The 24690-nt window shown below is 40.6% G+C and overlaps 1 protein-coding gene across 3 annotated transcripts; it reads right to left on the minus strand.

The window, feature by feature from the left end:
- Positions 1-116: 116 nt before the first annotated feature.
- LOC309705917 (aminopeptidase N-like) lies at positions 117-23966 on the minus strand. 3 transcript variants are annotated; one of them, XM_082531996.1, is made up of 21 exons: positions 23724-23966; positions 12332-13042; positions 11479-11621; positions 11072-11208; positions 10778-10904; positions 10544-10698; positions 10033-10146; positions 9741-9884; positions 9332-9397; positions 9085-9150; positions 8774-8949; positions 8384-8460; positions 8109-8242; positions 5610-5665; positions 5384-5531; positions 5182-5273; positions 4977-5087; positions 3855-4022; positions 2870-3010; positions 2531-2612; positions 117-2402 (listed from the first exon to the last, which is right to left on the minus strand). In XM_082531996.1, the coding sequence occupies exons 2-21, from the start codon at positions 12934-12936 to the stop codon at positions 2250-2252; spliced, it is 2895 nt and encodes a 964-aa protein (XP_082388122.1). In that variant the 5' UTR covers positions 12937-13042; positions 23724-23966; the 3' UTR covers positions 117-2249. The 3 variants fall into 3 exon arrangements, with proteins under 3 accessions (XP_082388122.1, XP_082388121.1, XP_082388120.1); XM_082531995.1 differs by having other exon boundaries at positions 23715-23966; XM_082531994.1 differs by lacking the exon at positions 23724-23966 and adding an exon at positions 15071-15282.
- Positions 23967-24690: the final 724 nt, after the last annotated feature.

The following is a 24690-nucleotide window of genomic DNA, read 5'->3' on the forward strand; positions in this document are numbered from 1 at the left end:
TGTAAACTCATCCACTTCAATTAAAAACTCAAAAGCTGCAGAAATTGTCAGTAAACAACGATGGGAAGAAAAGAGGAATCTATAGTTACTGCCCGTTTGCAATAAACACACCAAGAACAGGTACAAATGCAAGTTTATTCATGGGAAATCAGTTTGAAATGTGACATGAAGTTTGGATTAAAGGCAAGCTGTTTTCACACATGAACTTTGGAAAATATATACATATGTAAGCTCAGTGTGCTTAACACAGAAGATAAAAAAAAAACATAAAAACACGCTTAGTTATTGAGTGCAGGCCTGTGTGAACAAAGAGATTTGGAGTTTGTTTTTGAACGTCAGCGCAGATATAACTGATCTTAGGTGAGCAGCCAGCTTGTTCCAAAGAACAGGAGCACAGTAATTGAGTGCGCCCTCATCATACACCTTTGTGAATCAAATCCAGGTAAGAGATCTTTGCCTGATTGCTAGACAGGTGTGACTGGCTTATGAATCAGGACAAATGATTCTTATTGATAAACACAAGTGTGGGGAATCATCTGGAGAATCAGAATGATTTTAAATGGAAGGGTTTGTGCTTGTTATCTGTATGTTGCCACCTCTCTTTGTAAGGAAGAAAATTGTTTATCTCAATGCCAGTCATGGAGGAGCCATGAAGGTGTTGTAAGGAAAGCAAAAAAAGCTGATGAATTTGACAACTAAGGAAAATAAAACAACAGTATGTGAGGAGGAAATCAGAAAACCCACACCTTTCCAAAATGTCTACTTGAGAATGACGATGGTTTAAAAAAAATTAAACTTGATTAGTAAAATGTTTATCCCTGAAACAGTTTGTAGCTGCCGGCATTTACTTTTGTGGTACTATCCGCCAGCCTAGAGCTATAAATAAAATACTGGGACTTTTTCCCCTCACTCTTTGCTTCTGGGGCAAACATAACCACTTCTTTGGACCTTCCTTCACGTCCATTCAGATAGTTTTAGCAATCTCCCTGCAACAATTTGCTGAAGTTTGTGAGCCCTGACATTGGTGCTATCATCATTATTTCTTGTATTGACACAATGTTATTCTTTCGCTGATAAATTCAAAAAATTTCGTAAAAAAGTAGCCAGAAAGGCATGGGAGGAATCGCACTGAACTGGACAATCTCAATAGTTGTGAGCTGCATCAGCCTGATGTGTAGTTACATTTCTGGGAAGATGCACATCCAGTTATGACACAGGTTAGGCTATAGATTTTGATGGGTCTGCGGTTACAGTGTAGCTGCTGAAGCATAAACCCCCAGTCCCCTCCTCCAGCTCTTCAGGAGGGCTACCAAGGTGTTCGCAAGTCTCCTCCCTGAAACCCTTCACCTAAAAGGTGTCCATGGGTACTATTCTTTCTACGACTATTTCTTTTTGGTTGGTGTTGTAAAGTTAGAGAAGGAAGGCTGAGATGGTTTGGGCATGTACAGAGGAGAGACAGTGGATATATTGGACAAAGGATGTTAAATATGTAGAGCTGCCAAGCAGCAGGAGAAGAAGAAAAGCATAGAGGAGGTTTATGGATGCAGGGAAGGAGAAGGACAGTGTTGGTGTGACACATGATGTCACATGATGATGAGCAACATAAAATTAAAATTTTGTGAATGAGGTCATTTGTCTAAAGCTGTCCTTTTTCACAGGTGACAGGAAGTACACAACTTTAGATGTGCTCTTAATTCTGGAAATACTTTGTGTTTAGTGGTCACCACTTGCTGTAATTCAGTGACTTATTTTAAGTATAATTCTACCATGGCTTCAACTGCACATCATATGCACTTTGTACTAGGAAGTTGGCAGGATAGAGACTGTTTAATGTCTGATCCCACCACATCAGACATTTCTCCCATGCATCTCTGTCTGTCTAGGAAAGTTCAAGCACATGCATGAAAACAGCTGTCGTCAACAGATTTTAACCACTTGTAGAATTGCTGCCATTAATCTCTGCCTCTACTGCTCTACATTAAATTTACTGCCTTGGGTAATAGTATAAATCATGATAAGGATCAACTTATAATGTAAAATATGTAGAAAACAAACACGCTGTCTTGGTCTCTTCCCTTCCCTTGCACTAAAGCTGATGTTAAGTGGGCTATTGTGTGACAACAGTTAAACAGTCCTTCTGCATTTGTCAAGAGAAAAGGCTTTTGTTGTTTCCGTTGATTATAGTGATTTTCATTAATTACATATCACTGTCAGTACTGAAAAAAGGACTGTGGTGGCTTTTGGTGTTCTCACGTGGACTCCTGAGCAAACCACCGCTGCACTTCAGCTTTGTTTTCTGTCACCCACTTCATGTTAGCCGTTGTTTTCTCTATGGCCTGCTCTAGGGCCATGGTGGCAGAACCAAAGCCAACACTGAGGTTTTCTTCTTTGAATCTTTTAAGCTGGAGAGAAGAGCAAATACAAACAGACAAAATCAGAAATTTAGCAATCGTTGTATTTATTTTCTCCCAAATGCCCAAAGGGAAATTCTGTGTTTTTCTGTGTGGTTGAGGTTTTGTTGGCTCCATACCTCCTGTAACTCATACTCTGTAGAGAATCTCTGTGTGATTCCACTGACAAGATTAGAGAAGGAAAATGATCCTTTTCCATATCTAAAAAAAGAAAAGGGAAAAAAAAAAGCTGTAGTTCAGCAGAAGGAATTAGTAATAGGTAGGTAGTCATGCTTGAAAACTCAAACTGGGCAAGTAAGTGAAAAAAAAAAGAAAAAAACCCAGCAGGATTTGCACCTAAAGAAATGTGATTACTTCTTAAATCCTGCTGTTAAATTCAGCTTTTAAAATTCTTTTCTGTCTTTAACAATTCGCTTGTGAGTACTGACTATTTAGAAACAAAAGGATAGAGCTCTCACTGTTGGAAGATGTAACTCCATCTAGCATTGATGAAGTTCCATGCTAGCGGCATCCCCACAACATTTCGGGCAATATTCTGGATGGTAGAGGTGGCGTCTTGCTTACGGATCTTAGTTGGGTCTAGTGTGTACTCCAGATACCTGAGTCAACGATATACCCACATACAACGATTATTTCCGAGGGAAAATGGAAAATATCTGATATCATTCAAAGTTGTGACTGCACAATGCCTGCTATAGATATTGCTCAGTTTAGTGCTGCATAAATAAAACTGAATTAAACTATAAGGGAGGGAATCAACAACCAGAGACCAGGAGATAAAGTAGCATTAATGGTATATGGGAACTATTTTCTATTGTGACCACATTAATATTTAACAAAATTATAGCACATTTATAGGCAATAACACACAGCTTAATATCTTGGAGGTGTGGGGGGGCTGCTAAAGGCTTTCTTTAATTTGCATGGCCACCCTCATTATTTGGAAAGGGGTCCTTAGGGAGTGTAACCCACTCGCTTACTGACCGAACTGACAAACTGATTAAAAATGAATTACCGTGCATTTGTTGATGAGTTTATGGGACTGCATAAAAACAAACTCATCCCAGACAAGATAAAAACACCCTTGGTGGCCAGCATCCACAAGCAGGATTTATTTGTTTGTGAGGATATAATTAAAATAGTACTGTTTAGATAGCACCATGATGGGTGGTAAATAGAGTACAAGCCAATTGGGAAAGCTCAGTTCGACACACTTGTTTTTCTGCTATGATGTGAATCTCTTCACCACCAGTTCACAGTGTTACATTTACTGTTTTTAATGGTTCTATCATTAAGATGTAATTGCTATAATTGCTCTTATGCTGCAAAGCAGGTTCTCTTTCTCTGTGTTCAGTTGTGAGTTTTATTCTGAATAAACAATCAGTTTAGCTTCTTTGAAAAGCATTTACATTGCTAATACATTACTATACTTCCACAACACACCTGTTCAAAAGCCAAGGTATTTTGCTGCAGGCCAGTGCAGACCTGAGCCTGGACGCTTCAGATGCCAGAGTAGCATTCTTGAACATGTTCCAGGCAAAGTCCCACTCTGCCACACCACCAAAGGCTATGGCGTAGCAATAAACTGTGCTTTTCAAGTTGGGATGGATCCTGGTGAACATAAAGATTATGCAATGAATTTCAAATGAATCCTAGAACACTGGCTCTCTCCTCTCCCTCTCTCTGAATGCACACACACAGACATACTTGGCATATAGGTCACTAGCTGTTTAACAGTTTTGTAAACAGTTCAGCAGTCACATTTAAGAGGTCTGAATTATGGCAGATTATAAGAAATATTCATTCTCACACTGTTCTAAATTCCTTACTGCTCTTGCAGTGGCCAGGGCAAGAGTCTTTGGACAATTGCAAATTGTCAGTGTCTGACAAAGTGTGGCATGTCTGAGGTCAGCATGGGAATGACATATCTACTTGCATGTCATGATCTGCTGGATTTGTAACTATGAAGATGCATTCATTTAAATTTATTTATTTATTTTATTTAGAAAGAGGGGCAATACATATTAATGAACATTTTAACAAATGTAAATATGCCAGATTATAGCCTTGGGCTAATTTCCATCTGCAGAACCTCTGGCAGGTTGGTGTTAAACACAAGTTAGTAAAAAACATACAGAGACAGTATTTACAGGTCATGTGACAAGGACAAAAACAGTGATCACATTATACTAGAACAAACAATGACAAGAAGAGTGGACACAGAGGACAATATAGATAATAATAACGGAAGCATAAATTTTATTGCACAAGACCCAGTATTGCACAGGCCCTTACTGTCCTGATATTGAACTGACCCATTACACTAATGGGTCAGTGCATTTGACCCATTACACTAATTACAGGTCTTGTTTCTAAAATCTGTGGTGTCAATCTCAATTTCATGTTGCTGGTTATGAGCTGCATCATAACCGCCTAACCCTAAAAACACCTGCTACTGCCAAGATTTGCCAAGACTGAGTAGTAAAAGACAGATATAAAAGCCTTAAACGTGTATGAGAACTTTCATGGGCTCAAAAGAACAGATTGAAACTATTTTGTACTCACGGGTTGCGACTTGGATTTTTCATCCACTCTCTGTACCAGCTTTTTATAAGCTCCCTACAGCCTTCCACTCCCGCACTGCAGGCTATCCCAATAGCATTTATCTGATTATACCTGAGAAGATTTTTTTTTACAGAGACAAACAATATATACAAAATCTTAGCTTTTTGATTTCATATCAAAAATCTGTGTTTAAAAGAGCCCTTACTGGTCGGTGTGTCCTGTAGGTACTCTTGTCCAGTTAGATGTAATTGTCTTGAAATGCTCAAATAGAGGTTGTATTTGTTTCTTAAGGTATGCCTAAAATAAGAGTTAGAGTTAGTTTTTTTTCCTGTCAGTTGACTCTTTTATTTTAAACACTCACAATAGGCAAGAATAATAATTAGCATGTAAACTAAAGTAGGGCTAACCTGCAAAACTCCGTAGACTTCATTGCGGTCAAACATGAGAATATAGTAGTTGAGGTTTCTCAAAGCTGACTCCCAGGGGATGTAGTCTCGCTCTTTTGACAGGTATTTGGTAGTTCTCAGAGCCAGTGTGGTGCTGATTATTTTGGCTCTGGGGGAAAAAGAAAAGGATGCTTTTTCACACATAACTGTTTAATACTTTAACTTAAGATTTTTCTTTTTCCTTTACCTTGCTAAATTGAATGCATCATCGATAATTTGTGCCCTGTTGATGATTGATACAGCCTGAAAGAAAGAAAAAAGTCACATGCAAAGTGTATAAGACAAAACAATTTAACATTTAAAATTATGAAATGTAATACACTGAAAATGCAATATGAAAAATGACATTGAACAAAGCCAACATATTTCTGTCTGTTAAAGCTCTGAAACCTTGGGCTTTATCAGATCAGCTGGAAGGACTCTCTGTTCTCATGTGTTTGTTTGTTTTGCACTCCAGCAGTTGAAAAGGCATTCACAAAGGTTGCCTGGTAGCCAAAAGTGAGATTGTTGACTTGACTGCTTGGTTTTTTAAATTCCTTTGCCACTGAAGGGTAGCCTGGATGACTTAGATTGTGACTGATTGTGATTTTACACGCTTGGGTACCGACCTAAAAAGTACTATGAACTCATTGTCATGTTAAAGAAATCAATTTGAGATGATCTCAGCTTTGTAAATTGGCGTCTTATACTGCTGAAAGCAGCCATGAGGAGATGGATGGACATTGTCAGCAGCAATACTCAGGTAAGCTGTGGCATTTAAATAACACTTGGTTGCTTCTAATGGGCCCAAAATGTGCCAAGAAAATATCCCTCACACCACCACCAGCTTATACCACCAGCACCAGTCTGAACTGTTAATCCAAAGCAGCATGATCCATGCTTTCATGCTGTTCATCACAAATTCTGACCCTACCATTTGAATACTGTAGCAGAAATTAAGACTCAGATCAAGAAACATTTTTGTCCAATTTTGGTGCAAATAGTAGCCTTGGTTTCCTGTTCATAATTGATGGTAGAGGTACCAAGTTTGGCCTTCTGCTTCTTTAGCCCATCTGCTTCAAGGTTCAATGTGTTTTGTGTGTATTCAGAAATGCTCTTCTGTTACTTTTCAATCTCAAAGCAGCCTGGACATCACCCTCTAGCATCAGCAAGGCATTTTCACCCAGAGAACTACTGCTCACTGAATGTTTTCTCTTTCTGACCATTCTCTGTAAATCATAGAGACAGATGTGTGGGAAAATCCCAGTAGATCACCACTTTCTGAAACACTTAGACCAGCCCATCTGACACTAACAAGCATGCCTGTGGCGGGGGCGTGGTCTTTGGCCTGCTGCAGAGGAGGGGAGCTCACGGGACGGCGCTGAGGCGGGAAGGAGCAGGTGCCCGGAACTGACTTGATGAGGAGAGACTTTTCTTATGTCTTGCAGTGAGAAGGAGTGAGAGGGACAACGGGAGTGACGGAGTGGCTGCGTCCGGGGCAAGAGCCAGAAACCGCAGGGAAAATCACAACTGTAAATAAAGCACTGTTGAACTCTCAAACGCGGAAGTGCCCATCTGTGGGTCGTGTGTCACAATGACCTTCTCAAAATCCCTTAAATCACTGAGATTTAGATGCTCAGTTCTATTTCCACCATGCCTAAATGCAAAGAGTTGCTCCCATGTGGCTGTGGATCTGATAGTTGCATTAATGTGCAGAACGTGTGTACTCAACAAAGTGGTCAGTGAGTGTAGTCTCAGAGCTCAAATAACTGACAGAAAAAGCAGCAAATATCAACATTTGACAGCTAATACGTTTCTGAAATGTAACAAATTCAGCTCTTGTCTCGTCTTCCACAACAAACTTTGATCGGTGCACTCAAAGAAAAAAATTTAGTCAAAACCCAAGAGTTACACATACTGAAAGCAGTTCAAATTGTCTACAGCTCAGTGTGTAAATTTGGCAAAAATGCATAGATTGCACCAAATATCTTTTTTCTGCTAAGACTTTTAACTTGGAGTTTTTGTGGAGTTATTGTGTTTTTAAGATTCTTTGCCTAGTCTGGTGCTGTCTGCCTTAAGCCATTTAAACACATGAACCTCAGTCAAATTCATGAGACATGGTTTTAGATATTTTCCAAATTATCCTTTACATTCATACTACTGATAATACTGTGTTTGCTTCAGGCAAAGGAGTCTGGAGAGCCTTAACAGGAGGCAGCACACATGATTCTCACTTGATACTGTTAAATACACAATTGTTGTGCTATTTTCATATCAGTGCAATAAGATGGCACACAGAACAGAACAACAGGGGCAGGTTGAAGACCGGCTAATACTGGTTCAAGAGTACCCAGACCTTTATCAGGTGGTATCTGTAAAAGTTCAGGGCTGCAGTGCTATTGTCAGGAAAGTGTAAGATACAGCTAAAAGTATAATAACCAGTCACAGCAGAAAGTCTTTGTCGCTGACCCAATCCAGCACAAACCGACCTTAAACATAGGCAACAGAAACTAGGGGAAATTCATAGATATAGTTGGAGTAAATTTAACTTTTTATCTTATTTTGTTTTATTATTTTAGTTTAGTTTTATTTTTATGCATCTATTCCATCCAGTTTTGGTTATTTGAATAGCCGTTGTACAGTCTTTAGTTGTCATACCATATAAATGTGGACATAAAGCACAAACAGGAAAACACTTGTGACTCACCTGGTGGTTGGTGTTGAGCACGGAAAGGAGACGGTCCCAGTTATCAGGATCGTAGTTCACCCTGAAGTATCCAGATACATTTGTGTTTGCGAGTACCCAGTCCTGTCCTGACACTCTCATCGGAATATGAGTGTCTAGTTAAACAAAAGAAAAGAATGACACACAGCAGATTTGATTAATTTAATGAGCTGTGGTTAAACCAACTAATCTAGTAGGAAATGTCTTGTTTTTTAGTCTGTGTGCAGAACTAATACAGCACCATGATATGAGTGTACCTGTTTTTTGAAGGAGCCAGTATTGTGGCTGCTGCACACCCATCTTCATCCATTTGATAGGGACATACCAGGTGTAACTAGACAGAAAAGACATAATGGGAAAAGAAGATAGATAATTTATTGTTTGTCATTTCCATATTACGATTTCACTGCTAGTGGGTACACTGGATTAATACAACAGATTCTTATTGGCTGCTGTCTGAAAAAAAAAAATCAGCTTAGGTAGAAGCAACACAAACAAATCAGAGTCACATCTCATGTCAGCAACACACGACATCAGCCCCTTCAATGTGAATGAGAACCAGGAGCCTAAAGCACATATGTGTAAGTGCAGCCCCTTCATTTCTCATCTGAGTGAAACTTGCAGCACAAGGTTAAACAGTTTCCTACTTGAACTGAGAGGGTCTGTCCACTGTAGAGTCTGGATCCAACAGGAAGTGTTTCTGTGTGACACTTCCTGTCCGGGTGTCAACACTGACGACTGGGTAGCCCATCTGGAGAGTCCAGCGGTTCATGATATTTTCCACAGAGTGTGGAATATGTATTCCTGGTGAATTTTCAACTGCCTGACAACACACACACACACACACACACACACACACACACACACACACACACACACAGAAATTTAAGATAATTGCACACACACACACACACACCCAAAAAACACAATACCAGTGAAGTCATGCAGGTTAACCAACCTGTTGGAGATGATCCCACAGGTCTGTATATACAGTGTTACCAAAAGCGAATGTGTTCAGGTAAGACTGAAGACACAAAACGGAGATGAGGATCATATGATGCAATCACGAGGAAAGGAAAATAGTGTGAATTTACCAGGAAACATTTTTTGGCATAAATAACCACAGACACAGCATCATTAATTCCTAGTCTGCTGACAGTCGCACACACATTACGGCAGCAGAGATGAAGTGATAATATACTCACACTGAGTCCTCTAGCAAACACAGGCTCGGTGAGAAACTCTGACAGCATCCTTAGCACTGCTGCACCCTTGGAAAAACAAACCGCCAGAATTTGGTGAGCTTGAATTTCTCATAACGGAAAGGGATTTTCCACAAATCCCAAAGCAAACATTAAAACGAGTTGCCGTCCTGATGGTGTGATATGAATCACACGGATGCAGGAAGACTGAGTGAATTGGGAAAACTGAGCGTTTTACTGCAAATTAGCTAAATAAAAGTAATATAATTTAATAAACATGAGAGTTTAAAATCAAAAGGGCTTCAAATCTGGCTATATTGTCCGCAAATGTGGGTGAAATTGTAGAATATATACTTAATTTCTGTGAATCAACTTGCATAAAATGTTGTGTAAAATTATCGGAGGAGCAGACCTTGCTGTAAGAGATCGTGTTGAACATTTCACTGATCTGAGCGGGCTCATTGACTTCCTCTTCTCCACGTGACAGTGGGTGAGAGAAGGCCAAGGCATCCACAGCAAACACCTTCTGAACATCATAAAGGACGATGTGATCTTTCTGCAGCCAAGCAGAGAAAGAGAACCAGGGTAGGTTTTATAAGCCAACAACATCCGTGAAAAGTTACCAATCTGTGACACAAAAGTGTACATCTGTTAAGAACTGTATCGAACTTTGCTGTCTGTGGAGATGCAAGCATGTCTCTTACAATGTTCCAGGTGGGCTCGGCGTAGTCGACTCCGAGGTACTCAACATATGATGCAAACCCCTCGTTTAACCACAAGTCATTCCACCATCGCAGAGTTACCAGATTTCCAAACCACTAAATAAACACATGAGGAGTAAACAGATGAGCATTTCTGCCATGACCAGGGAATTAACGTTTCCATGAACCTAGACTTTGGCCAACATTAGCACTATCAGTCACATCCAAGCAACACAATAACCGAATCAGCAGGGGATTAAAACATTTCAAACCACAGGATTTCCCATCTGTTTTTATGTGTCGAGAGCAGGGTGAAATTACTCCACTGTCACGATTTGTCAGCTGCTCTTGCAAAAGGGAGTAACACAAGTAGATTTATTTTTACAGTACTTGATGAGTGAAGGAAGGAGACTTTGCTGCAATCACGTTCATTTCATAATATAATGTTGCTTTAGTTTGTGATGCCTAAAGCTTTGAGAAAAGAGACCGTCTGGGTTAAAAACCAATGCTATACCATGTGTGCGAGTTCGTGGGCAATCACAGTTGAGACCCTCTCTTTGTTTCCAGTGGAGGAAAGGATGGGGTCATAGAGCAGGGCCGTTTCCCTGTATGTGACCAGACCCCAGTTCTCCATTGCTCCAGCGTTGAAGTCGGGCAAAGCGATCTGATCTGTGGAGATGAAGGGTTAAAAAAACATGCTGTGCTCAGGGAGATCATTGAAATGAAATGATTTAGCAAAATGGTCTACCTGACTTTGAGAGAGGATATGATGTGTTGTAATAATGCTCATAAAACCTCAGGATGGGTCCTGTAACATTGAGAGCATAGCTCCCCTGACCATCATCTATTGCTTTTCTCCGAGCCCAGATTCGAATCTGCAAAGAGTAATTTAAATCTTTGAGTCCAAAAAAAATTGCTCCTTACCATTTCATGCTCGTTTTAACTTTCCAAGATCATATTTGGGAAAATATAAGCTGGGAAATGCTTTTTGGATCCCGGCCTCACTGGGGATTTAAGTGAATATGTAATCCAGGTTTCTTACCAACAAATCGTTTTGGTTTGACTCAATGGGAACAAAGTCGCTGACGATAAATGCCAGTAGATATGTTGACATTTTCCGCGTGGGCTCAAATGTTGTAATTTTGACAGCCACACTGTCAATGACAGCCTCTGAAGCTTCTGTGCAGGCAGAGAAAAATATTAAACACTCTGTTAGCATTAACAGTGTTTAGTTACTTATTTACTTTAATAACTTGGACAAGGTGTTTTTTTATTAGTTACAACCAGTGACTGAAGAAACAGTCATTGGCTTTTCTACAGTCACTGGTTTATGAAGCAATCACATTACCTACTACTTACAACATGATATCTATTCTCATTTTGAGCTTGTTTTTCCATTTGCACTGAAAAAAAATAAAAAACTGAAATAGTTTTGTTTATCCAACGAACCCTTTTCCTTGCCATTGGACAGAGCCACAGTGTCTCGTGAGTGAATGATCGTGACAGTAAAGACTGCTTTCATGGCTGGTTCGTCAAAGCAAGGAAAGCTTTTCCTGGCATACGTTGCCTGCATTTGTGAGGTAGCAACAACTCTGCAAAACATTGGAAATAAAAAACATTAATGGAAAACATTCACCAACAATCCAAAAGCCTTCAAAACTGACCGAGAGAAACATTAAGCAAATAATACTGCAGCTTTATCACGGACACTGGCATCTTAAAATTATGCACAATCTCATTTGGTGTTTGCATGTGATTCACTAAATATTAGACACAAATCATCACATATTAAATAAATCAGAACATCGATAACACAGTCATTCATCCAGCTAACAATCATAATTCACAAGTTACTGTATTGTGTGAAGTACAAAAAGAAAGTGATGTCCACATTTGATTGATTGGCTGTATGGCACAAAGTGATGAAAACTGCAATCTACAGAGAACGACAAATATGACTTTCACATACAGTTTGGGTAAAGACTCATTCTGCAGCTTTCACTCAAATCTGACCCGTCCACTGGAAGGAGTAGAAATTCTTGCGATAATGGAAATGTGCATGTTAAATGATAAATATAACCTTAATCTTGACCTTGAAATGTAGCTAGTGAGTAAAACCATAAGCAGAGAACAGGTTCAAAACATAAAGCTAACAGTGGTTACCTGTCTGACAGCTCTGTGATTGCAACCTCCTAACGCTGACATGTTTGCTCTCCAAAAAGAACCCAATATCTCACCAGCAGCATCTGACAGAACAGCAGTATTTGACACCGTGGAATAAGAATGTGTTGACAAGTCTTACTTCTTTACGCCATCCTCAACATATTCACTCCTGTAGAAGCCCTCCAGGTCATCCGCCAGCTCCCCGAGAAATTCTGTGTGAAGTGAATAGGATTTTCCCGCCGATAATCTGCTGCCTAGCTGAATAACCAAAAACTCAGTTTTCTTCACAAGCCAAGAATTCAGTATAGTGGGCACTGGGGCCTCACCCTGGCTGCTCAGTTTAGCGTGGTGCCCAAAGAAGGTAGTGAAGTTGAGTTTTTTGGAGTGGATGATGATGAGGTCTGTTTCTTTCACACATTTAAAAATTACTGTTGAACGTCCAGTGAAGATGTACAAGCCCTCTGCATTGGGCTTCAATCGTGGCCACAGGGTCAGATTGTAAGAGACGGGGATGAGGGAATCTGGAAGTCTGTAGTGGTCCCAGGGTTCCTTTGGAGTGTCAGGGGTGGTGCTGGGTGTAGTTGTACTGGTGCCATCTGATGCTCCATCTCCTACGTTACCTTGATTCTTGGACTTTTCCTTGTCGTAAGCAACAGAAAGAGCTATAATTGTAGCCAGTCCACAGACCGCGAGTACAAGCATCCCGAGGCCCACATTTTTACTTATGTAGTAGACTTTCCCCATGTCTGATCAGAAGGTCAATGCAGGAATCAGAGGGATCTCAGTCTGCTTATGTCAGCACGGCAGAACTCCTCCTTCTCAGTTAATGGGTGAGCTATTTACATGGCACCTGCCGAAAAAAAGAGGAAAAACAAGAAAACCTCAGCCATTTAATCTATAACTTGGCATCTCTATTTTTTGTAATAAACGTCAAGGATGCTTAACAAGCCATGTAGTTTCATAGTTACTGTTTTGAAAGAGTTATGTAACATTAATAAATCATTCCATTTCTGTGATGCATTATAAAACCAGACTTCCAAACTAGTACTACTTGAAAAACGTTTCATTATTCCTCATCCTGCAGGCAGCGGGTTTAACACTGAAAAAGACACCAAAGGGTTGAAGGTGTTGTTACTCAGACTTCTTGGCTTTGGTGTTTTGCGCTGGTCTCATGCAAAACAAAAAATGTTTCAGCATCACAAGTCGATCCGAAAAACAACTTTATGTATCACAATGAAAATGATCAGTGGTACTATAACGTTAAAAGAAAAAATCATCTGAGAAAAATTGGGGGTAAATATTGTCACAAAGGCAGCAAGCTGAATAATGAAGCATTAAGCCAGAGCTCATCTTTTGAGTGCCTTTAGCTTTTCTGTGGGTAAATTCAAACTATTCCTGTTCTATTTTCTGAGTCTTTTCCGTTTTCCCACACTATCAAAACATCAGTGCTATTCGATCATCAAGCTGAAGAAAACAGGACGGGAGGAAAAGGGAGGAACTGTCTGCTGTAATTGATGGTTGGGGTCAATCTCTGTCAACCGCTGAAGATAAAACAAATGAAGCCCGTGTGCAAGTGGAAAAAAAAACTGCAGTTCTTGTGGGTATCACTTGAAGCTGAATAATTAAACTGGACCTTTTCACTCTGTTGTTAATGGATTACCTGACAGATATCATCATTTGCTGCAAGTTAAAGACCACCTAAGAATTTTTTGCTTCAGTTTGAATAAAATTCTAGTGTTTAATGAGCTCATAGTACTTATTAGACCAATATCTGTCTGTGTCACAGACCCGGTTCCGGGGACTCGGGGTCCGTGAACAGTGTGGACCATTATTATTGTTATTGTCGTTGTTGTTATTGTATTGGATGTATGTTTGCTGCCCTGCGCTCTTGTGTTCCATGCTGGTGTGTGTACGTGTGGGTGTCTGCGGGTGTGGCTGAAGAATGAAGGACAGCCACCTGCAGACCTGATGGGCGTGGCCCTGCCGACTGCTGGTCACGCCTAGGTTCCCACACACCTGCTTCTGATCAGGCTCGTCGGGGGAGCTACTTAACAGAGCGATGGAGCGTCCTCCGGCGCAGGATCGTTGAGTTAGATTCCATGTCAGTGTTTGAAGTGCTATTCAGTGTATGCCTGCTGGAGTTGGTGCCATAACGGCTGTGTCTATCGTTTTTCCCCAGGAGGACAGCGGAACACAGGACTGCAAGACACACGGGGTGTGTGAAGGCACAGGGGCAGAGAGCACGAGATACCAGCACTTATTGGAGGACACGTCACGGGAGTCGAGGGAGCACTTTGGAGATTTATTGTGTGGTGTACTTTTACTTCACTGTAAATAAACCCACTGCTCATTCCACTAGTCCAGCGTTTGGGTCCTTTCTCCAACATTCCCCACGGTATGCCACCCAGACCGTGACAGTCTGTGCCTCACACCCATACAGTTTATAAATGCAGCTTGCTAAATTTATATGATAACACCACTCTTTCATCAATACAAGGTAAGTTCTGGCTACAAAACGTGGCAGTGGCCAAAAAGATAACAATACATGTTCAAAAAGCAAAAATTAGACCAGTGGGTAATATCACCATGGCTGCATCCAGCTTTTAACCTGTCTACTGTCTATGGTCAGAAAATGGAAAGCTAATCCAGTCAAGGACCAACCCTAGAAAAGCCCACAAATCCAACTTCTACCTGAATCCAGGTAGTACCCGATTGGGGTTCTTCTGTCGTTCCAAATTTCAGACATTACCCAAAATTGACCTTTTTGTTTTTGTAACCAAAATTGCAGTCATGTATTCCTAAAACTCTAACAGTGATTATTTTAAATGAGTCAGAGATAATGAGAAGAAGTTCTTGTTATTTTTAAAACTTCACCTACAGACAACGAGACGTGTAGCTCCTGTATTCCTTCTTGTTAACTCCTGTTTGGTTAGGAAGTAGCAGCATGCATCCAGCTTCAACTCTGAATTCTTTCTAATTTTACCAAAAGACGCTGCTGAAATCAAAAGTGTCATCCCAGTTCTTGTTACTCCTTTTGACACGACAAAGAACACTCATTAGCTGCCAATTCGGTTCAGCTTGTGCGTTAGATTACCTTCCAGCTACGTCTCTTCCTTGCCTCATCAGTATCATAAAGCACTCTGCATGCAGACCAGTGCATCCTATCTCCCTACATTATTTGCATCAAATGGTTCAACTCTTCACTCTGAATTCTCTGTATTTTTAGCAGGCAACCAGCAGGTTTTCCTGCACTACCTGCAAAAGTTAGTCATTTAGCCTCTTTGTAAACAAGAATGCCTTTCCAATGAGTTGTTTTCACCATATGTCATTTATTCATATCATCCTGTCTTTCAGGCCTATAATCACACAAACCTACTCCTTCTCAACACCACCTTAACTTTAGCTCAGGAAGTTGCAGCTCACTGTCCACATTCTTGCTTTTCTTCACCACAAATCCACAGAATCCTGTCTCATCACCATGACCTTTTGTGACGTTTTTACTGAAAAAGGAATTTTTCTCTGTCACAACCTCTGTGAATATTATCATAGGTTTCCAAAGACTGTAATCTTGCCTTATAGTCATCTAAATTCTAAAGCATTTTGGTAAATATGCTTGTTCACTTTCTTTTCAAGAGGTAAAGAAACTGACAGAATACTCATGTGTGTACAGTAAACATGAAATTGGGCCAGTGGCCAGTTAGCAAACAAGGAAACATTTTTTCACGGACAAGAGTCACAAGATGCTTTACAGAAAACAGTCTAAGACAATACAAAGAGGACAGAAGAGAAAAAGATAACGAACACAAACTGTACAGTGCAAAAAGTGACATTTACCCTTATATGAAGCAAGAACTGCACAATAATTAAAACAGAGTTAAAAGAAGACCCAAAATTATGCTACACAAAACCTCAGCTGGCACAAAATATGTTGCTAAAATGCTAACGTAAGTAGATATCTTGTCAGCTCTCAACAGGATCGTGCTAAGTGGCTTCAAAATCTCCGTTACCCCGCATCCTTATGTGGGTGCAGGGAACAAACCTATAGGTATGGCCTGTATTTATATAGCGCTTTACTAGTCCCTAAGGACCCCAAAGCGCTTTACATATCCAGTCATCCACCCATTCACACACACTGGTGATGGCAAGCTACATTGTAGCCACAGCCACCCTGGGGCGCACTGACAGAGGCGAGGCTGCCGGACACTGGCGCCACCGGGCCCTCTGACCACCACCAGTAGGCAACGGGTGAAGTGTCTTGCCCAAGGACACGACGACCGAGAGGTAGGTAGGCCAAGCTTAGCACAAAGACTGGAAGCACAGGAGGAAAAAAAAGAAAGAAACTGTCACGATCTGAGGAGACAGACCGTGCGGTGGTGCGTGTGGTGGACCCAGGTGCGAACACAAGAGAGTAGACCGGAGTAACTTAAACTGAAAGTGAGCCTTTATTATGGCTGAAGACAGGTCTCAAACAAAGCAGAAATACCATGACTGAACTAAACTAAACTGGGAAACAGATACTGATAAACTATGAAGACTCGGAAAACCATGACGAAGCCTGGCCATGAGGACATGGAGGGTGGGAAACACAGACTGCATGAAACACAGAGACTAAATACACATGAGGGATGATCAGGGGAAGTGGCCACACATGGGAGCACAGCTGACACACATGAACCTAAAGACAGGACAGGAGAAGTGAAACTAAATACACTGACATTGAATACAGGCTTTCAAAGTAAAACAGGAAACATGGAGATTAGACATGACATGAACTAAACATAACCACGCAGACATGACAGGTAGACGCACGAACCAGGGAGACTGAGTACAGGGGGAGATGACATAAACAACTAAGAAACAAAGGGCTAAACAGCACCCTAGAAATTAACTAGACGAACTAAGCTAAAGCATAAATGAATACAAAAGATACATAAAACTCAACACTGGATCACACGACCCAGGACCATGACAGAAACCATATTAACTGGTACTTGCTGTATATTAAAGAATGCCTCAGGTATTTATTTGAGGTCCTTTTTAATATTGGACTGTCCATTTTGGTTTTAAGCATTCAAATATATATTTCCATGTAGTAGCCTTTCCCACTTCACTTTGTCATTAACTCATTTCCATTTGTGTCATTAATATTTAACAGTAGGAGATCAAACAGCCTTCACCTCTACGCTGGTAGATATGCCGTGACATCATAAAAACACTCTAATGAACCTGTTATCAATAATTTCTCAATATTTACAGCTGATTCTTTCCATGGAAGACTTTGCATCCCGAGTTTTATGGAGTCTTGGCACAACAGTTCATAAAGTGTAACAGGGTAACAGTTATAAATGAAAGTGAATATAAGATTTTTCTATTAATTCTGTCTGCTTCACCCGGTTTTGACTTGAAAATGAAAGAGAGAAATGAAAGAGAGCAATGTAACAATAACACCTCTGTACTATTTAGACATCACAACTGGCAATAGAAGTAATAATACCTTGTTTACCAGTTAAAGAGTGAAGAGATATAGAAAGATACAGAAAAGAGACTATTTTCTTTCAGAATCTTCTCACATTATCGGTATTTTCAGTGAAATTGAGTCTAGTTATATCTGCTAGTGAACAAACAAACAGAATACAACCCGAAGTCAAAGCACTCTGTGTCACTTATGACTTGTACCAAACCAAAACCCTGAACATGTAGTTATTTATTTCATAATGAACGGTCTCACTTTTCCTTCCTGTCTGACAGCATGTCCATGTGACTGCTCATCAGAGTGTCCTGAAACACAGGATCATCATGATGTTGTCACAGCCCTGGGTCGTGTAACCTAGCACTTTGAGTTTTTTTGGTTTTTTAAGTTCATTATTTATTTTTAGTCTTTTTGGTATTAGCACCCAGGTTCCTCAGCTGTACTTCTTCGTTCATTTAGAGTCCCTTGGGTATTCACCCCTGTGTTAAAGTTCCCCTTGTTGTTGAGTGTCTTGCCTGTCAAGTTTTATGTCTGCACGGTTAATGTTGTCATATTCATGTCATGTCTGCGTCTCGCCGTGTTCATTGTTCTGTGCGTCATTATGTTCATTCTAGTCATCTGTTTCCTCATGTGTCTCCACTTCCCCAAATCACCTCATTTGTGCGTATTTAAGTCCTTTTTCTATAACTGTTTGCTGTCAGGACGTCTGCCCATTTTCCTTCATGTTATCTACTCATAGTCACAGTTTTAGTCACAGTCAAAGTCATAGTTCATGTCATACGAACTTGTCTGTTTATCTTCGTGTAGACTTGGTCTTGTTTTTGGTTCAGTTCATGTGTTTGGCCAGAATTGGCCAGAAAGCTCCTTCCTTCGGTGTCTGTTTTTGGGTCCCCACCGCAGGGAAAAGGGTAACACCACCTGGGTCTGGGTGCAATTCCCCCCTCCAGGGGCAAGGGTACCTAGACCCGGTTTGTAGAGTACGCTTGGGGAGTGTGATTGTGTGTACAGCGTCTCTTTATGTCTGTCTCCACGTTGGTTGAGTGTGGAGTGAGTGCATATGAGAGCATGAGGGTGGGAATGGATGTTTGTATCTGTGTGTGCCTGTATGTCTGTGTCTATATGTCAGGTTGGGTATCAGACGCCACCTCTCTGGGGACACCTCAGGCCCTCCAAGGTTTGGAGGCCTATCTCCACCCACCACCACTTCCCCTGCCGGTGGCGGACTCCCTCAGGTGTCGGTGTGTTGGTGGTTCTTTGTGTCTGGGGGTGGGCGTCCGGGTACACACCGGCTCACTCCTTGGCGGCCGCTTGTCGGGGCCTGGGGCCTGGGGCTCGCTCGGGCCCCTTTGGAGGTGGGGTGCCCCCGGCCTCTCGGCCTGGGGCTCGGTCACTCAGGCACAGCTGGGGGCCGGCGGAGCTCACGGGCGCGTCACTGCAACTCCCCCTGACTTCTGCTCCGCGGCTGCTGGGCGAGCCCTCATCTGGGACTCTCCTCAGCTCTTACTGGAACAGTGGCGCGGCTGCCCCTCTGTTGGTCTTCCATGGTCTCTTGTGTTCTGGGGGCCTCTGGATGTCTGGAGTTTTGATCTCCTCCATACCCGCTTCACACCCTGGAGGACGGGGCTGTGGCCCCCCCACACTCCCTAGCAGATCATTACATGGAGAAACCTTTGGAATGCAAGCATGCTGATCCACACAGGTATGCACACATGGGTATTCACAGACGCGGACTAAAGCTTTCTTGGCTGCTGCCTCAAAGCACACTGTGCGCTGTCTATCTTGCGTGCTGCACAATATCGTTTATTATTTAGTAAATATTGATATCTATGACTAGCTAGTTTATTGTGATGGTGCTTTGTTTTCTCTATTATTATGTTGCTCTTTGTTGTTTGCTGTCTCCTCTGTTTGTTTTTTTTGTTTGTTTTTTTTTTTTTTCTCCATACAGGTGACCCAGGAGTTCTTTTTTTTTTCTCTCTCTCTTCCCCCCCCTTCTCACCGTCTCTTCTCCCCTTTGGTTTTCTTTCTTTCTCTCCCCCTCTTTCTCTCATTCATTCCCCCTGTCCTATTTATTAAAAAAAAAAAAAAAAAAAAAAATGACAAAGGATGAACTGAAGCTCTGCCATCACGTAATGTCGCATACTGCTGTTTCTGATGTCATTTAGAAAAGAAAAAAAAAAAAAAATGTTGTCATATTCATGTCATGTCTGCGTCTCGCCGTGTTCATTGTTCTGTGCGTCATTATGTTCATTCTAGTCATCTGTTTCCTCATGTGTCTCCACTTCCCCAAATCACCTCATTTGTGCGTATTTAAGTCCTTTTTCTATAACTGTTTGCTGTCAGGACGTCTGCCCATTTTCCTTCATGTTATCTACTCATAGTCACAGTTTTAGTCACAGTCAAAGTCATAGTTCATGTCATACGAACTTGTCTGTTTATCTTCGTGTAGACTTGGTCTTGTTTTTGGTTCAGTTCATGTGTTTGGCCAGAATTGGCCAGAAAGCTTCTTCTTTTGTTGAGAACGCAGCTCCTTCCTTCGGTGTCTGTTTTTGGGTCCGTGCAACAAAACACAGCAGCATACCCCGCCGTGACAGATGTGTTAAATATCTCATGATTTGTTCTGTGTTAAGAAGGCTTTTCATTCTCTATTTATAACAGAGTATTTTATATCTATATATGAGGTTGTTATATAGTTTTTTACATTTATTTATATTATATATATGCATATATTATATGCTTTCAATCGTATCTTTTTTAATAAAGGTAGTTGGTGATTAGCGTTGTCACCTGAGTTTGAATCCACCAGCCAGCTCGGGCCTTTTGTGTGGCATTTTCATGACTTCCCTGTACTTATATGTGTAAACTTTGGCTCCCTCCTGCAGTTCTCTATGTGTCAGCCCTGTGACAGCTGAGATAGGCTGTAGTACACTGCAACGCTAAATTGGATAAGTTTAAAAAGAAACTTGATGGCTGAATTGTGTACAGAAAATACCTTGTCTTGGAATCTATCATAATCCTTCACAGGAGGTTTATATTTTAAGTTGAAGGTTAATAGTTTCATTTTTGTATTCGAAGAAATACATCAGTGTTGTGTGTGAAAGTTTTATTTATGACTTGGACTTTGACTTAAATTTGATACCCATTACAGGATGACATCCGAGCCAATTTTATCTGTTTACTTGTTAGAAAAGCTGACCTAGGCCATAATGACTAACTTTCCGATCAGTCATAAAAGCGAGTAATTGATTGGAAATGAGTCATGGTGTTAAGTGTGTATTAAACCATCATTATTTAAGATGCTATTGTTCATTTTGAGCTAACACATTTTAGTCTGAACTTGCCACTCTTTCTGCTTGTGTTATTTAGCTTAGTTTAGTTTGGATGTGAAGTGTTAACAAAGATCAGTTGTATCTTCTTCCAGTTAAGTATACGCAGAGCTGTGTCTTCGGTTTGTTCACAAACATCTAATTAAGAACGACATAACTGATGGTTGATAATAGTCCATGGTCCATTGTAATGATAGCTTGTAACACTCATCAGAAGGTGAGTCCAAAGCCATGATAACATCCACATCATGATGATTCAGCTTCTTTAGAAATGAGATGCTAAAACAATAAAATGTGACAGCTTTTATGTTTATAGACCAAGAGAGGGGAAACAACGATAAACATTTACCCCGCTTACTTCATACATAAATTCATTTGTAGAATAAATTGATTTAAAAGATCAGTGGATTCCTTGAGTATGCAAAGACCCACTGCAGTCAGTGGTATGTGAACTCAACAACCTACAGGTGGAGAACATGAGGAACATACACTGGAATGCAATACTGCGGGCCAGGACAGAGAGTTATTCTTCGAGCTGGCTTAGAAAGCCTGCTCTCAAATGTCTGAGCTTTTCCCACGCAACAAAAATGAACTAAAAGCCTACTGTTTGAAAGATTGACTTATACTTGTAGACTACACACAAAAAAGGAACAGAAGCTCAGGCTGGAAGACACAGCAGCATGTAGAAAGATTATAATTTGGTGATGATTTTTTTTTACAGAACAGTCATTGCCACATAACAATAATGCACTCAAATTATTATTGTCTATATCTCTTTCAAAGCTTATTTCTTGTGTTATTAATGGAATACCTTTTTAGTGGCAGAGAAATGGAGCAGTGCTTCTTAGGCGCCAAAGAAAAGGTGCTGATGGAGAAACAGCAAGCCGCAAGAGCTGAATGTTTCGATGGAAATAACAAGAAGAATTCATAAAATATTATTGCGTCCCCATTACACAGTTTACAACTGTGGCTTTGGAAGACTTAGCGTTTTGTTGAATAAATATTCAATCGAGGGTTTGGGTAGGTCACAGAAATTGTTTTATCCAGCGTGTGGAATTTACAAAGCTTGTTTGGGAGCATGAGTGTGATTATTTACAGTCACTGGGATGTGTTTGTGTGACTATTCATATTTATATTGAGAGTGACATGTGGACTGTTGTGGAGCTGTGAGGATATCAGCACCTTGCTGTTATAAAACTGGATATGACAAAGGTGAATTTTCCAGGAAAAAACGATATGCTCGTACGGTAGCAACTTCTCAGTCCCAACATGTGCTGTTTAATAAGACTTGAAACCATAGATTGGAGTCATAAAAACAACATATTCTCATAGACTTCTAGGTTATCTGATTTAATTTAGCAAACAGTGGAGTTGCCCCCTGCGGGGTATTAGAAAGAATATAGATTTAATGAAATAAAGCTTTTATACATTGTTTGTTTGTTTTTGTTTGTTGTTTTTTATTGGTATTGCTGTCATTACAGCATAAAGCTTCAAAATCGCACAATGTGTTACATTTTAATGACGGAAAAGTTTTATAGCATACAAGGCTCGGCTTCTTTGCTGGTGCTAACTTATAAACAATGTTGAAAAGAAATCTAATTTTCAAACAACAGGTTATAAAGTCTATTCTTTCCCATTTCCGCAGTGGAAGGTAAATCAACTGTCTGCGAAATCAATCAGGGAATGAATTTTAATCATCAGTCTTTCAAATAAATCCCCTTACAGTCACTTTAGACCAATTCAATAAGAAATATGATCCAAACAAATCACGAGAACGTTCCTCTTTGCCAACTGAGAGCCGGAGTGGGAATGTTTATCGTGGGGAGGGCAAAGTCACATATTTTCATGGAGTAATAAAATGACAGTGAAAAAGCAATGTGACAAGGCGCATTTCGCGGTGTGATTTTTAAAAGGCCTCCCGCTTACATTCTCTGTAAGTGCTGTGTATTCTTTTTGAAGAGCCACAGAAGAACGTCTTTTTTCTATCATGTGATTAACCGGAAGACCGAGAAATGCAGGACAGCGCACCTTCTTTTTTGTGTGCTCCATCCGTGTCCTATCACACTTTAACCTTCAACTTTTTTTAACAAGATTTATCATTATCCATCAATAACTTTCGACTTATCTCAGACATTTAAAGGTAAAAATACCTTTTAGCACTCATGCAATCATTCCACCTGTTCGTGAACCTGTGACCGACACAATCAACTCTGTGTTTACTCACTTCCACGCTGAACAGATAAGCTACAGTCAGTTTATGGGGGCTGCAGAGTTTACATCCAGAACAGCCCATGCTGGATGTTAACAGATGACTAATAAATCCACATCACAGCCACTAAAGCCAAACACTGATTTATCTCACAGCTGCTGTACTAAAGTATTTACTTTGCACTCACTGCAAACTGAGTTGCCGTTGCATACTTTGGTTTTTGATATCAAGTAAGAGCAGCGTAACTCAAAGTATCATGGATTTTCTTAAACGGCATCACAAGACTGTACTTCACAGCGGAAAGTCTGCCTTTGATCCATTCAGAGACCATTTGTGAACAATTACACCAACTTCTTGCTGCACAGAAACTCTAAGGGAAAAAGCAGTGCAACAATTTACCAGATGGCTGTAAAACTTGCACAAAGGACAACTAATGTTACTTTTCTTAGAAAAAAAAAGACTGGATCAACAAGACTGGTCTCTTTGGTCATATTTTTACTAAAGATATAGAAAACAGTACCTGCCAAACCTTGTGTAGCTGCATGTCCAGCGCTCGCCCGGAATTAAGTCCACAAAAGACGTTCAAGTTGAGCTGGAATGATCCCAGGCTTAAAGACTTGCAGTCGGCATCTGGGAGAACGGAGGTAGGAGGTGGCGAGAGTTATGACAGGTTTCTCTAGAGATGTAGGGAGGGAACAATCTTCTCTATCCCCCAAAATCCCTAAGTTTAGTGGGAAGGGGGGACTGAAAGAATGCGGCTGTATCAACACTGCATTGTGGTCAAGCAGAAAGAGCTCCGATCCTCAGAGGTACAGAGTGTCCTGATCATTCTGATTAAGGTTTCATATGACGCACATAAACCCCAGCCCCAGTGCCTCAGCTTAATTCAATTCAATTCTTTATTTATTTGTCACATGTAGTTATAGCTGGTACAACATACAGTGAAATGTTTTTTCTGGCTAAAAAAGTACTCCCCCCGACTGTGCAAACATGCTAAAAAGGATTTTACATAAGCTAAGAAAAAAAAGGAAAAGAAACAAAAGTTAAAAGTAAAAAAATATATATAAAAAAACAATGTAAAAGTCCATATGTTTGTGCTTATAAATATATATCCATGACGTGCAAGATATTGCACTGTAATGATTTGAATGAGAAAACTATAAAAATATACATATTTACATAGTACAGATGTATATAATAAGGTACGGATAAGGTTCAGAGAAGAAAGGTAAAGTGCAAATTATGTACTGTGTGTGAGATTGTCCATCATGTTGTCCGGTTTGTGTTTTGGTTGAGGAGTCTCACAGTTTGTGGGTAAAAACTCCTCCTGAACCTTTCTGTTCTTGTTTTCAGGCTACAGAGGCGCTTCCCTGACCTCAGTGGCCTGAACAGTTTGTGGGCGGGATGGCTAGAATCCCTAATGATCCTGATGGCCCTGGATCTGCACCTTTCAGCATAGATGTCCTGCAGTGCTGGTAGAGATGTTCCCATAGTGC

Source organism: Aulonocara stuartgranti, assembly GCF_965226115.1.
Source record: "Aulonocara stuartgranti genome assembly, chromosome: 1".
Taxonomy (NCBI): Eukaryota; Metazoa; Chordata; class Actinopteri; order Cichliformes; family Cichlidae; genus Aulonocara; species Aulonocara stuartgranti.

Bases quoted from the DNA above. Each gene is read 5' to 3' on its own strand.
- LOC309705917 (XM_082531996.1), bottom strand. From the start codon at position 12,936: ATGGGGAAAGTCTACTACATAAGTAAAAATGTGGGCCTCGGGATGCTT. The intron at 5,666-8,108 runs GTGAGTCACAAG...TCTTTCTTTCAG, and splicing joins TGCTCAACACCAACCACCAG to GCTGTATCAATCATCAACAG. The intron at 2,403-2,530 runs GTATGGAGCCAA...TCTTCTCTCCAG, and splicing joins CAGAGTATGAGTTACAGGAG to CTTAAAAGATTCAAAGAAGA.